A 14,330-nucleotide genomic window follows, 5' to 3' on the forward strand; every position below is an offset into this window, starting at 1 on the left:
TTGAAGCTTGAATCGATGCATGTTTCAAAATATGTACAAACGGAGTGCTCTCCTTGCTTTGTTTCACATACTTTGATTTGGACTCATACTCTGACCCTCCCGTGCTACAATTTGCGTGCTCCGAGCACGGTAGTATGCATTTTGAGAGACACTCTATGTCTCTGCTGTCATGGCTTACACTGTGTACACAGTCAAATATTACTCTATAGTAACCTTTCTAACAAAGTGATTTTGTTGTAATGGTCTTAGTCTTTCTCCCTTTTACTTTGAAGCTTCAGGGGTGACACCAAATGCCTTGGGGGTGAGCTCCCAGCCTGCTCCTGCTGCTCCTATTGCCTCTCAGGTGGGTAGAACAGGCACTGGTAGAACACAGAATTACATGAAATGAAAACATACCTATATTTCTATAGCCCCCTAACCCATATATTCTCATTGAAGGGATGAAATGTGAATATGATGCCATTGTTCTCTGTGTCGTGTATAGGTGACGTCAGAGGAGAGGAGTCGTCAGCTGAAGGAGCGTCTGAGCCGCCTGTTCAGTGCCAACGAGAGGCGTTGTGACCGCAGTGTGCTGTACGGGGCTGACCTGCTCCAGGCCTGCTCTGTGACCCCAGGGGCTCCTCACTCTGCCCTGAGCCCCGGGGGCTGGAGGTGGGTGGGCAGGGACAGCTGCCTCAGGGCCCAGAGGACTCCTGTGGCCACCACCACACACCTCCAGTCTGCTCTGCTCTCCTCCACACACCGCCAGGACGCCAGCAGCAGCCTAGTCAGCAGGTGCCCAACTACCTGTGGTGGTCAATCACCTCACATCACTGTCGGATTAAACTTTTAATATCATGACGGACATAATTACACTGGTTCAAAATCAGTTACGTTTGCATACAGTGAATTGAGTTAAAGCCGACTTGAGTTCATATAGACTTTTGTATTTCTTAGTCATTGAAAAACTCTCCTCTCTCTGTAGGTTATCATGTGTTGTCCCTGCCGCAGTAGCTCGTCCCCCTTACCTGTATGCAGCCAATCCCCCAGCTCCCTACAGCCTGGAGCAGAAGTCGATCAGTCGCAGGCTCCAGGAGGCCGCCACCCCCCACAGCACAGAGATCCACAGCCTGGCCTCTGGACACCTGCTCCAGTTCCCTGACCTGCAGCTCATGCAGATGGACTCGGGTGAGCTCAGCAGAAGATTATATATTTAGCTGTGCCAGGGCTTAAGGCTTTCCTATAAGCCTTGCTAAACATAGGTAGTCCATTGTCTGCTTGGGCTGCACACTTCGTTCGAATTACAGTAAAATTAACATAATTTTTTTCTCCGAAGGTAAACTTGAGGCCCTGGCCATTCTGCTCCAGAAACTGAGGTCAGAAAATCGCCGCGTCCTCATCTTCACACAGATGGTGAAGATGCTGGACATCCTGGAGGCCTTCCTGGACCACCGGCAGCTCACATACATCCGTGTTGACGAGAGCCTGATCACAGAGGAACGGCAGGTAAAACCCCTTTGTACCAAGGAAATAGTCATCAACTGCACCTGTTTGGTGCCTGTGTTATAGTGAGTTGACACACAGACTTCTATCAGTGTTGCATTACTAGGGTTAATTGTAGTTCTCACTCAGTGACAGCCCTGCCTCTCTTTCCGTTTCACCCTATCTTAAACCGGAACCTCTTGATTCAGTGCAGTGTTCTGGCACTATAAGGGGACAGAGTACTACGCTCACTTCACTTCCTACTGGATGTTGGTTCTACTAGGGCCTTAAAGAAGCACACAGTTGCAGCTCTAGAGAACCTATGGGGCTTTCTGGCTTTTTTGTTGCTGTACTTTTTACTCTTCTGCTACACTTGCTATTTCATTTTCTGTCTGTCCAATCAGATGTGTCTGTCTCTTTTCTAACTGACCTCTTGTTTAATTCTCCTTCCCTCTCTCTTGTCGGTGAGCTGAGTGAACTATACCGGAAGTGTTTGGTTTAGGGTTGACCCCATTTAGTCAACTGGTCGATTGTTTGGTCCATAGGCTGTTGGTCGACTGAGATTTCTTTAGTCGAACAGTAGCCTATATATATATATATATATTAGGGCTGTCAAATGATTAAAATTTTTAATCAAATTAATCAGAATTTTCAGTGGATTAATCATGATTAATCACTATTTGCAATTACACCTGAATCCTAACCATTTTTTTTCTGAAATGCATACCAAAAGATAAATAACAGGACACAGATACATAATTTTCATATTATGTCTGTTTATTAACACAGCCAAATAATGGTGTTTTAAATCAAGCTGAAACATACTACACACCATAATATTTGTCTTTGGCTGTGGCTCTTGACGGTGGCTTATAGAATGAGTCTTGAGACGCCACTTGCAAAACATCAAGGAAACCTGAGTCTTCTACAATGCTAATGGGTCTACAATCCTTTGCAATCCATTTTGCTATTGTGTTGGTCAAATTATCTGAGGTTGATTTTGTTAATTGCCTGCAAACATTCAGCGTGGTCTGGCGCAAACCACTTGCTGAATCTGACGGCCCAGCAAACGCATGTTTGGCGTTGACATGGTACTTCAAGCTTGAACAGCTCCGGTGAAATTGAAACTCCTTCTTACAAATCTTGCAAATAACCTTGTACTTGTTAACTGTACCATCATCATTCTTTTTATATTTGAATCCGTCAATAGGCCCACTTTGCTCACCTTGCTCCATCTCGCCTCTAGCTCCCAACCACTTTCCTGACCTGAATAATTTGTCACACTGCGCATGCGTGAAATGCGTTAAAAAAATTGACGTAATTAACAGCAAACAACTAATTAACGTCGGTAACGCGCTATTTTTGACAGCCCTAAATATATATATATATATATATATATATATATATATATATATATACATACATATACACTACCATTCAAAAGTTTGGGGTCACTTAGAAATGTCCTTGTTTTCGAGAAGAAAAGCATTTTTTTTGTCCATTAAAGTAACATCAAATTGATCAGAAATACAGTGTAGACATTGTTCATGTTGTAAATGGCTATTGTAGCTGGAAACGGCTGATTTTTAATGGAATATCTACATAGGCGTACAGAGGCCCATTATCAGCAACCATCAGTCCTGTGTTCCAATGGCACGTTGTGTTTGCTAATCCAAATGTATCATTTGAAAAGGCTAATTGATCATTAGAAAACCCTTTTGCAATTATGTTAGCACAGCTGAAAACTGTTTTGCTGATTAATAAAACTGGCCTTCTTGAGACTAGTTGAGTAAAAAAGCCATATCTCAGTCTGCCCATCTGAATCTTTTCTTTTTATTGGCCAGTCTGAGATATGGCTTTTTCTTTGCAACTCTGCAGCATCCCGGAGTTGCCTCTTCACTGTTGACGTTGAGACTGGTGTTTTGCGGGTGCTATTTAATGAAGCTGCCAGTTGAGGACCTGTGAGACGTCTGTTTCTCAAACTAGACACTCTAATGTATTTGTCCTCTTGCTCAGATGTGCACTGGGGCCTCCCGCTCCTCTTTCTATTCTGGTTAGAGCCAGTTTGCGCTGTTCTGTGAAGGGAGTAGTACACAGCGTTGTACGAGATCTTCAGTTTCTTGGCAATTTCTCGCATAGAATAGCCTTCATTTCTCAGAACAAGAATAGACTGACGAGTTTCAGAAGAAAGTTATTTGTTTCTTGCCATTTTGAGCCTGTAATTGAACCCACAATTGCTGATGCTCCAGATACTCAACTAGTCTCAAGAAGGCCAGTTTTATTGCTTCTTTAATCAGCACAACAGTTTTCAGCTCTGCTAACATAATTGCAAAAGGGTTTTCTAATGATCAATTAGCCTTTTAAAATGATCAACTTCGATTAGCAAACACAACGTGCCATTAGAACACAGGACTGATTGTTGCTGATAATGGGCCTCTGTACGCCTAAGTAGATATTCCATAAAATATCTGCCATTTCCAACTACAATAGCCATTTCCAACATTAACAATGTCTACACTGTATTTCTGATCAATTTGATGTTATTTTAATGGACAAAAAAATTGCTTTTCTTTCGAAAACAAGGACAGTTCTAAGTGACTCAACTTTTGAACGGTAGTGTATATGCAGGCCTCAACCACTTCCCTGAGAGCACATGATTCAGTATATCATGCAGCCCTCAGGTTCATTACCAATCAATAACGTCTAACACGTGATCTCTACAGCGCCGTTGGCTGGTCGTCATTGACCTTGCGTAGGCTTAAACAATGGTATACACTGATTTATAAGGCCATACTGGGTAAAATGCCACTTTATCTATGTTCTTTTTTAATCAGGTCAGTAAATAAATATCAATTACGGTGCCATTCTCATTTTGCTTTTAACAGTACCAAGAATTAGAACAGGTCCTGGAATTCTCTCCTGAACATTTTAAAATGTGATGATCTAGTCATGTTGGTGAAGTTCAAACACTTGGTCAATGTAAATATCAGTGTAATTGTCTTTTAGGACAGCTGTTTTTTAGTTATGACATTCGTGTTTCTTTTCATAATATGTAATTGTTGTACTGTATGTGTCTATAGTTTTGTTCAATGTTGTGTTAGTGTATGTAAGTAGTTTTGTCTGAAACGTTGTTCCCCCTGCTGCTGTTGGACCAGGTCTCTCTTGAAAAATAGATTTTATCTCAATGAGAAAAACCTGTATAACTAAAGGTTAAATAAAAAAATGTTCAATCAAATCAATTGCGGTTGGACACCCTCTAGTCATTTGTGTGTCTTAATTAGGCTATTTGATCAAACAGTGTGCTTAAACCACCAGACAAGCTCAGTGCATATGGTTGATTTGATTAAAACACATAGGATGTGTCTATGTGGAAAAATACGTTAAAAAATGTATACCAATTGATTGAGTGGGATAAGATATACAACTCTAAAGCCCTCTCCTTGGGACTAATCTGTGTCTATGTTTCTCATGATATTCCCCTCCCTCCCATCAGGAACATATGAAGACCTTCAACAGGAACAGACAGGTGTTCTGCAGCATCCTGACCAACCGTTGCTGCTCGGCCGTGGGGACAGTGTTCGACGCAGATACCATCATATTCTACGACACGGACCTCAACCCCAGCATGGATGCCCGCACCCAGGAGTGGTGCGACAAGATCGCACGATCCAAGGACATCCACATCTACAGGTAAAACACAGGAAAAATACATGTTGTGCCGTAACTCTACATACAGTGAGGGAAAAAAGTATTTGATCCCCTGCTGATTTTGTACATTTGCCCACTGAAGCAATCAATCAATCAGATTCCAAACTCTCCACCATGGCCAAGACCAAAGAGCTCTCCAAGGATGTCAGGGACAAGATTGTAGACCTACACAATGCTGGAACAGGCTACAAGACCATCGCCAAGCCCTGAGCAAGGCACTTAACCCTAATTGCTCCTGTAAGTCGCTCTGGATAAGAGCGTCTGCTAAATGACTAAAATGTAAATGTAAAATGTAAGGTGACAACAGTTGGTGCGATTATTCTCAAATGGAAGAAACACAAAATAACTGTCAATCTCCCTCGGCCTGGGGCTCCATGCAAGATCTCACCTCGTGCAGTTGCAATGATCATGAGAACGGTGAGGAATCAGCCCAGAACTACACAGGAGGATCTTGTCAATGATCTCAAGGCAGCTGGGACCATAGTCACCAAGAAAACAATTGGTGACACACTACGCCGTGAAGGACTGAAATCCCGCAGCGCCCGCAAGGTCCCCCTGCTCAAGAAAGCGCATATACAGGCCCGTCTGAAGTTTGCCAATGAACATCTGAATGATTCAGAGGAGAACTGGGTGAACGTGTTGTGGTCAGATGTGACCAAAATGGAGCTCGTTGCCATCAACTCAACTCGCCGTGTTTGGAGGAGGAGGAATGCTGCCTATGACCCCAAGAACACCATCCCCACTGTCAAACATGGAGGTGGAAACATTGTGCTTTGGGGGTGTTTTTCTGCTAAGGGGGCAGGATTTTTTTTTTGGCCATTTAGCAGACGCTCTTATCCAGAGCGACTTACGGGAGCGATTAGGGTTAAGTGCCTTGCTCAAGGGCACATCGACAGATTTTTCACCTAGTCGGCTCGGGGATTAGAACCAGTGACCTTTCGGTTACTGGCACAACGCTCTTAACCACTAAGCTACCTGCCGCCCCGGATAGGACAATTTCACCGCATGAAAGGGACGATTGACGGGGCCATGTACCGTCAAATCTTGGGTGAGAACCTCCTTCCCTCAGCCAGGGCATTGAAAATGGGTCGTGGATGGGTATTCCAGCATGACAATGACCCAAAACACACGGCCAAGGCAACAAAGGAGTGGCTCAAGAAGAAGCACATTAAGGTCCTGGAGTGGCCTAGCCAGTCTCCAGACCTTAATCCCATAGAACATCTGTGGAGGGAGCTGAAGGTTCGAGTTGCCAAACGTCAGCCTCGAAACCTTAATGACTTGGAGAAGATCTGCAAAGAGGAGTGGAACAAAATCCCTCCTGGGATGTGTGCAAACCTGGTGGCCAACTACAAGAAACGTCTGACCTCTGTGATTGCCAACAAGGGTTTTGCCACCAAGTACTAAGTCATGTTTTGCAGAGGTGTCAAATACTTATTTCCCTCATTAAAATGCAAATCAATTTATAACATTTTTGACATGCATTTTTCTGGATGTTTTTGTTGTTATTCTGTCTCTCACTGTTCAAATAAACCTACCATTAAAATTATAGACTGATCATGTCTTTGTCAGTGGACAAATGTACAAAATCAGCAGGGGATCAAATACTTTTTTCCCTCACTGTACCATATCAGGATATGAAGAAACGCATACTGTTGTTGCTGCTGAAATGTAAGTCAGTGTGAGGTTGGTAACTCGGTGTCTTTATATCCCAGACTGGAGAGCGGGAACTCCATTGAAGAGAAGCTGCTAAAGAACGGCACCAAGGATCTGATCCGAGAGGTGGCTGCACAGGGGACTGACTACACCTTGGCATTCCTCACACAGGTAAGATCCTTTACCCTCACACCAACCAGACCCCTGCTCTGACTGAAAATCATACTATATTTGGTTATTAAATACGCTGTGTCTGTGTGTCCAGCGGACCATCCAGGACCTCTTTGAGGTGGAGGCCGGCTCGGGGGAGAAGGTTGAGGAGTTTGTGGTTCTGCACCAGGAGCCGTCTCCCTCTGAGGCCATCTCTCCCCGCGTGGCTAGGCCCTACATCCAGGCCCTCCACAGCATCAGCCTGGGCGCCCCGCCACCAGAGCAGCAGGAGGAGGAGAGCCAAGAGGGTCAGGAGGAGGACCTGGAGAAGGAGCTGCAGGTCAAAGAGGAGCCCTCTCAGCTGGAGGAGCTTAACGCTGTAATGGACCAGGTGATAAACGGTCATGAAGTGCCTTCTTCCAGTATATTGTAGACTACATACCAGGGAACTAGCACATCTGTTTCAACTAATACTGGATTGTCTTCATAATTTCCTCCATTAGCTAACACCAATAGAAAAATATGCCCTGCAATACCTGGAGTATCTTCATGTCAGTGAAGACGAACTTGTTGCTAAGGTAAGACTCAAACGCTCCTCTCAGATATCCAGAGGTAGTACTAGCTTGTAAGACATTGCATTCTAAAAGTAGCACAAGGCCACAATTACAAATGTTTTATAACTTTAATAATACTTAATGTGAATTTCAGGAGCGACTGTTGTGTGCGAAGAGAGGCTGGGAGATGCAGCACCTCCAGAAACTGAAGGCTGAAGACGAGGAGAGGATTATCATTGAGGAAGAGGAGGACCTGTTCACGTACACCAGAGAGGATGCTTACAACATGGTAGGCTTTCACTCTCTCATCAGGAGTTTATTCATTATGCCTATTATGTTGCAAAATGTTTTTTATTCGGAAGCGAATGAAACGGGGAGGGACCTAACTGAATTTGTCCAATACAAACTCTTGTTTTGCTCTGTTTACTTCTTAAACGGTAAATGGTTTCGGTAATGAATACGCCCATGGTGTTCACAGTATTCAAATAAGAGAACAGAGCCTGTAGTATATTTCCGTTGTAAATCAGTGGTAATGGGAGCTAAAGTCTCTGTTTCAACAGGAGTATGTGTTTGATGGAGAAGATGGCCAAACGGAAATCATGCCGGTAAGTCGGTCACATAATATCTACATGACCGTATCTGCTTGTCCTGAGGTATATCATAATGTACCCTCTTATTATCCATGAGCCTGTCAGCTGTGTTAACCTATGGTTCTGGTTGCAGCTGTGGACTCCACCTACCCCACCGCAGGATGACAACGACATCTATATCGACTCTGTCATCTGTCTGATGTACGACTCTGCTCCCATGCCTGAGTCCAAACTGCCTCCGGTCTACATCCGCAAGGAGCACAAGAGACTCAAGATGGACCCCTCAGGTAAGGCTTTGTATTCTGGTAACAAACATTACAGTATAGTACATTGTGTGTGTGTGTGTGTAGTGATGCACTTGTGATCTCTGTCCTGTGTTTTCTGCCCAGCAGCAGGCAGGAAGAAGAAGAAGGGTCATGGGGAGACGGTGATTCCTCCTCGCTCCCTCTTTGAGAAGGCCAGCATGCTCAAGGTCCGCCGAGAGGGCAAAGACCAAAAGAAGAACTTCTCCCTGAAGCAGCAGGCACCCTTTGCCAAGCCTCTGCCCTCGCTGGTCAAACCTGCCATGGAGGCCGGACAGGACAACCCAGAGTGGCTCATCAGTGAAGACTGGGCCCTTCTACAGGTACTGGGCAGGCTGCTACTGGGATGGCTTGTTTTACCCAATACTGTGGTTGGTCTAATGAAAAGTCTGTCATACTGTACGTTTGCTAGATACTCTCAGATGAGGTGAACTAAAGTATACTTAGAATCTAAGCTATTTGTAATGAATGATATATTCTGTTAGTGATGTAAGTGTCCCCTCTCTCTCTGTGCGTGGCAGGCTATGAAGCAGCTCCTGGAGCTCCCTCTGAATCTAACCATCGTGTCTCCGGCCCACACCCCCAACTGGGACCTGGTCAGCGACGTGGTCAACTCCTGCAGCCGCATCTACCGCTCGCCCAAGCAGTGTCGCAACCGCTACGAGAACGTCATCATCCCCCGGGAGGAGGGCAAGGTGAGCAGACATGACGACAGTTACTAAAGTGTGAGTGGCACCAAGACATCATGTTGTTTGAGCATTCAGATAATTAAACCATACTGGTTTTGTTATTCATTGTAGTTGGTGTATGAGGCGAACCCTAAGAAGAAAACCAAGAGCATATACAAGGTACATTGACCTACTCTTGTCGTTTACAACGGTCGTAATGTTTGATGCACAGAGCCCTCTTGATTGACCAGGATCCCTCCTTTTTCCTCCACCAGTCTAAGAACAGCCGGCCACTGCGGACCTGTCAGATCTACACCCAGGATGACAACGCTACACACATCCAGCTTTACAACAGCCGCTTTGAGCTCATGAAGATCATCGCCAGCAAGAGGAGTCCCCCCATCAAACCACTGTAAGCACTCAAGATCTTTCCTCTGTACCTTGAAATAATGCATGTTGTGTCATCAGCCTCATGATTAACATGCTCACTGTGCAATTCTAAAATAATTAAATGTTTGCTTCTTTTTCAGTCTGGGGATGAACCCATTCCAGAAGAACCCAAAACATGCCTCCGTCCTGGCAGAAAGTGGGATCAGCTACGACAAGCCCCTCCCTCCCATTCAGGTGGCATCACAACGTGCTGAGAGGATTGCCAAGGAGAAGAAGGTGTGTACTGTTTACTGTATGTTCTCTCTAGATTTGGATTAATGGCTAAGTTTGCAGTGTGAAAGTCAGGTATGTTGTCATGGTGGTATGCACTCTGATCTTCAACATGCTTATTTGTCTGTGTGTGTCCTGTCAGGCCCTAGCGGAGCAGCAGAGGGCTCAGCAGCTAGCGCAGCAGGCTGGAGCCCCCCAGGCCGTGGCCGGTGCTGCCCAACCCCAGGCTGGGGCTCCCGCTGCAGGCCAAGCCCAGGCCCCGGGGGTCCTCCAGGCCCCTGCAGCGGCTGGAGCAATGGCTGTACCCAACACCGCTGTCCTGGTGAGAATGGGGAATTTTCAATGTCAAACCAAGTTGTTCTTTGTGGTAAAAAAAAACAGCTGTCTAATGAGTAAAATAGCATAATTTTGAAATGTATGTATTTTTAAAGAATGTTGTGTTTTTCAGCCTGGAGCCATAAAGAATGCTGCTGTGGGAACAACCATTCAAGCTGGTGGGTTTTCATGGCACACACATTGATCATTACAAAACATTTAGTCTGTAATCCAATAGTAATTTCTAAAATCCTTTCAGCCACCGTAGGGGGGAACCTGATTGTGAACACAGTGGCTGGAGTTCCTCCAAGTCCGTTCCAGGCCAACAAACGGCTGGCATCACCAGGTCAAGTCATACCAGGAACCCTGTCTGTAAGTCACTCTATTTATTACCTCTGCCATTACTTCACTCAACTCCTAGGGAATCTTTCCCAGTTTTTGTATTATAACACACGATGATCATTGTTTGAGAGTATAGTATTCAGTAGTCTTGCTGACAGAGTGAATGGTCCTAGGAGGTGTTGGTCTGGTTGAGTTAACATGAGGCCCTGTGCTCTTGTCCCTCCTCCAGCCTGCCGGTGCAGCAGGAGCCCAGGTGGTCCATTCCCAGCAGAGAGCCGTACCTGCTGCTGCCTCGCCTGGGGAGGTGGTTGCCATAGCTACGGGTCAGGGTGTCAGGGCCGTTACCCCGGTGACTGCCTCTGCAGTGGTGTCCACCACTCTGACCCCAGTGCAGTCCCAGACCCGCTCCCTGGTCACACCAGGTACTGCACACATTGTTCACACTGAACACAGTCAATCAAATGGATTTTATATAGCGCTTTTGACAGCAACATTTATCATTTACGTGCTTTACAGTAACCCATCAAATAACATAACATAACATGTTGGTTGTTTCTACACTGAACGCATTCAACAAAGAACATAAAAACATACTACTTAGTTAATGAAGTGCCCTGTCCACTGGTTTTATGATCTGACTCCTCTCTCGCTCTCTGTCCCCAGCCACAGGCATGCAGCTGCCCCAGGGGAAGCCCATCACCCAGGCCCACCTCCACATGCTCCGCCAGCAGCAGCTCCAGCAGCAACAACAACAGGCTGCCTCTCCACAAGGCATCAAGGCTGTGGGAAAACCCCAGGTACTGTACTCTACAGAGAAGCCCTTCATTCACTGCATGGCCTCCTAGAATTAGCTTATTCTGATGCTCACCCACTACTCACACTATCTGTGGCTAATACTAAGTTAGCCGTTTTGTCTTGTAAAGTAAAAATATAGAAACCATGCATTTCAGCCAGCCCTCCTCCAACGGTAAATCAGTACAGACATTCAGTGATCTGACCCTTTATCTCTCTCCCTGGCTGTAGGAGCTGCTGAAGATGCACAAGCAGAAGCTGCAGATGGCCCAGCAGCAGGCAGGAGCAGGCCAGCAGCCTGTCCAGGTGCAGCCAGCCAACCCCCAGGCAGCCCTGGCCAACCCCCAGCTGGCCGCTATAGCTGCTGGTCCCAGAGCCGGAGCCGTGCTGGCTGGCACCACCGTAGCCAACCTGCAGGTGGCCAGACTGGTAAGGACCAACTTTATCACCTGCTCTTGTTTTTTTTCTATAGTATGTAGCCCAGCCTAGGGAATTAGGCACCACTGTGTTGTGCTGATCTTGACTATTTTCAGACTGGTAAAGGCCACTGCTGAGATGTGTCCATTTTGAAGAATGATCTACTAGAGGTAACCCGGTTTGAGCTTAATTAATGATCCATTGAAAGTGTTTATAACAGTTTCTGTCTTTGCCTGTGCCCAGACACGGCTGCCCACCCAGGGTCAGATCCAGGCCCAGCCAGGGCAGACGGCCCAGGTGACCCTCACCAAGCCCCCCGTGGTCTCTGTGCCCGCCGTGGTCTCCTCCACTGGCGTCACCACCCTGCCCGTCACTGTGGCTGGCATCAGTGTAGCCATTGGTCAGGCCCAGAAAACAGGTGGGAAAACCCTCCTATTCTCATCAACTAATTAGACTGAAACATTCATAATCTGCTCCTCTTAGCACAAACATACATTCTCTACCAATGATAACACACACACACATACCCTCACACTCCCTCTGTTGGGTTACATGTCCTGAGGTTGTCCTGTCCCTGAGTCACAATGTCTCTGGCCTGTCTATCTGTCTTGCTTCCTCTCCTGTAGGTGGGCCAGTGTTGACGCCCCCGTTCCCCCAGATGCAGGTGCAGCAGCTGCTCCAGATGAAGAAGCAGCAGGCAGCTGTGCAGGCAGCAGCAGTCCAGCAGAAAGCAGTGCAGCCACAGCCAGGACAAGCCTCTATGCAGCAGAAGGTGGGGCTCTGGGGGCAAACAGAACCACCACAGTCTACACAACCACACACATACAGTTGAAGTTGGAAGTTTACATACACTTAGGTTTTTACTTTATTTTTATTTCACCTTTATTTAACCAGGTAAGCCAGTTGAGAAGAAGTTCTCATTTACAACTGCGACCTGGCCAAGATAAAGGTTGGAGTCATTAAAACTAGTTTTTCAACCACTCCACAAATTTCTTCTGGTCTGATGAAACAAAAATAGAACTGTTTGGCCATAATGACCATTGTTATGTTTGGAGGAAAAAGGAGGTTGCTTGCAAGCCGAAGAACACCATCCCAACCGTGAAGCATGTGGGTGGCAGCACCACAAAATAGATGGCATCATGAGGAAGGAAAATTATGTGGATATATCGAAGCAACATTTCAAGACATCAGTCAGGAAGTTAAAGCTTGGTCGCAAATGGGTCTTCCAAATGGACAATGACCCCAAGCATACTTCCAAAGTTGTGGCAAAATGGCTTAAGGACAACAAAGTCAAGGTATTGGGGTGGCCATCACAAAGCCCTGACCTCAATCTTATAGAACATTTGTGGGCAGAACTGAAAAGGCGTGTGCGAGCAAGGAGGCCTAAAAACCTGACTCAGTTACACCAGCTCTGTCAGGAGGAATGGGCCAAAATTCACCCAACTTATTGTGGGAAGCTTGTGGAAGGCTACCCGAAACGTTTGACCCAAGTTAAACAATTTAAAGGCAATGCTACCAAATACTAATTGAGTGTATGTAAACTTCTGACCCACTGGGAATGTGATGAAAGAAATAAAAGCTGAAATAAATCATTCTCTCTACTATTATTCTGACATTTCACATTCTTAAAATGTTGATCCTAACTGGGGCGGCAGGTAGCTTAGTGGTTAAGAGCGTAGTGCCAGTAACCGAAAGGTCGCTGGTTCTAATCCCCGAGCCGACTAGGTGAAAAATCTGTCGATGTGCCCTTGAGCAAACCAAGTATGTAAACTTCAGTCAAGAGCTGGTGTTCTCTTGTTGTTACCGTAAGGGTATGGGCTGGTCAGAGGTGCATTTCAAATCTTAACAGAAAGTGGTGCTCTTGAAACTGCAACCCAGTCTATCCATAGTTGGATATCTGATTATGAAAAAAATGCATGCCATAAATTCTTGTCAGAAGAATCTTGTTGTGAGCCTAGTTCTGCTCTGTGTCCTCTCCCTCAGCTGGGTACCCAGCAGATGACAGTGCCGGCTACCCACCAGCAGAAGGTCACCTATGCCACCACCACCCAGCTACAGCCTAGCATCAAGACCCAGTTCTTCACTACCTCCATTGCCCAGGCTGGGAAACCCACTGGGGCCCAGCAAATCCAGGTAGACACTCAGATCTTCCTACTCATATACTCCAACCCACTGGCCTTTAGGCACTGGGTCATAAATGTATAGAGCTATTATCCAGAGGTGTGAGGAATGCTAACTGCTTTCCCTTGTATATTAGGTGGCTAAGCTCCCCCAGATAGTGCAGGGGCAATCCACTGTGGCCAACATCCAGCAGATTGTATCATCTCCACAGCAGGTAAGAGCACTACCCCCCACAGAAGGGCAGTATCATACAGGATCTTTGAGGCGTATGGAATGAGAGATGACCGGTTCTGCTTCCTGTGTGTCTTAACCTTTCATGACTATTCACTTCTTCATGACTTGAATACAAGTCAGCTTGGTTAAATTGCACAAATATTTTGTGCGTTGTGACATTTAGGTAATTTCCCATAAACTGTTGTGAAATGTTATGACAGTGAATAGAGGTACCAAGAGGGCAGCATAGTCTGGTAACATTGTAGCGGTACTGTTAGAGAGGGGTAACGATAAAGATGTTGTTGGGGCGCCAGGCAGGTATTAACCCTGCCGAAAGGAAAATAGTAGGATAGAAAGAGTACCACTACCAGACACACACACACA

At 45.9% G+C, this 14,330-nt stretch overlaps 1 protein-coding gene across 6 annotated transcripts in view; it reads left to right on the forward strand.

Moving 5' to 3' along the window:
• The window catches only part of ep400 (E1A binding protein p400), a 34,725-nt gene that overhangs the window by 18,473 nt on the left and 1,922 nt on the right, over nt 1–14,330 (forward strand). For 5 of the 6 annotated variants that reach the window (XM_041900884.2, XM_041900883.2, XM_041900886.2 and 2 more), the window contains 26 exons: nt 273–343; nt 485–774; nt 965–1,167; nt 1,316–1,485; nt 4,955–5,151; nt 6,882–6,993; nt 7,088–7,363; nt 7,476–7,550; nt 7,681–7,815; nt 8,087–8,131; nt 8,250–8,403; nt 8,506–8,741; nt 8,940–9,113; nt 9,219–9,266; nt 9,362–9,498; nt 9,617–9,752; nt 9,889–10,068; nt 10,195–10,240; nt 10,321–10,433; nt 10,633–10,825; nt 11,067–11,200; nt 11,427–11,624; nt 11,856–12,030; nt 12,239–12,384; nt 13,596–13,745; nt 13,870–13,947. In XM_041900884.2, the coding sequence (XP_041756818.2) occupies nt 273–343; nt 485–774; nt 965–1,167; nt 1,316–1,485; nt 4,955–5,151; nt 6,882–6,993; nt 7,088–7,363; nt 7,476–7,550; nt 7,681–7,815; nt 8,087–8,131; nt 8,250–8,403; nt 8,506–8,741; nt 8,940–9,113; nt 9,219–9,266; nt 9,362–9,498; nt 9,617–9,752; nt 9,889–10,068; nt 10,195–10,240; nt 10,321–10,433; nt 10,633–10,825; nt 11,067–11,200; nt 11,427–11,624; nt 11,856–12,030; nt 12,239–12,384; nt 13,596–13,745; nt 13,870–13,947 (3,872 nt within the window). The remainder of the gene's footprint in view (nt 1–272; nt 344–484; nt 775–964; nt 1,168–1,315; nt 1,486–4,954; nt 5,152–6,881; nt 6,994–7,087; nt 7,364–7,475; nt 7,551–7,680; nt 7,816–8,086; nt 8,132–8,249; nt 8,404–8,505; nt 8,742–8,939; nt 9,114–9,218; nt 9,267–9,361; nt 9,499–9,616; nt 9,753–9,888; nt 10,069–10,194; nt 10,241–10,320; nt 10,434–10,632; nt 10,826–11,066; nt 11,201–11,426; nt 11,625–11,855; nt 12,031–12,238; nt 12,385–13,595; nt 13,746–13,869; nt 13,948–14,330) is intronic. The other variant, XM_041900885.2, reaches the window with a different exon arrangement.

This window comes from Coregonus clupeaformis, chromosome 16 (assembly GCF_020615455.1).
Source record: "Coregonus clupeaformis isolate EN_2021a chromosome 16, ASM2061545v1, whole genome shotgun sequence".
Taxonomy (NCBI): domain Eukaryota; kingdom Metazoa; phylum Chordata; class Actinopteri; order Salmoniformes; family Salmonidae; genus Coregonus; species Coregonus clupeaformis.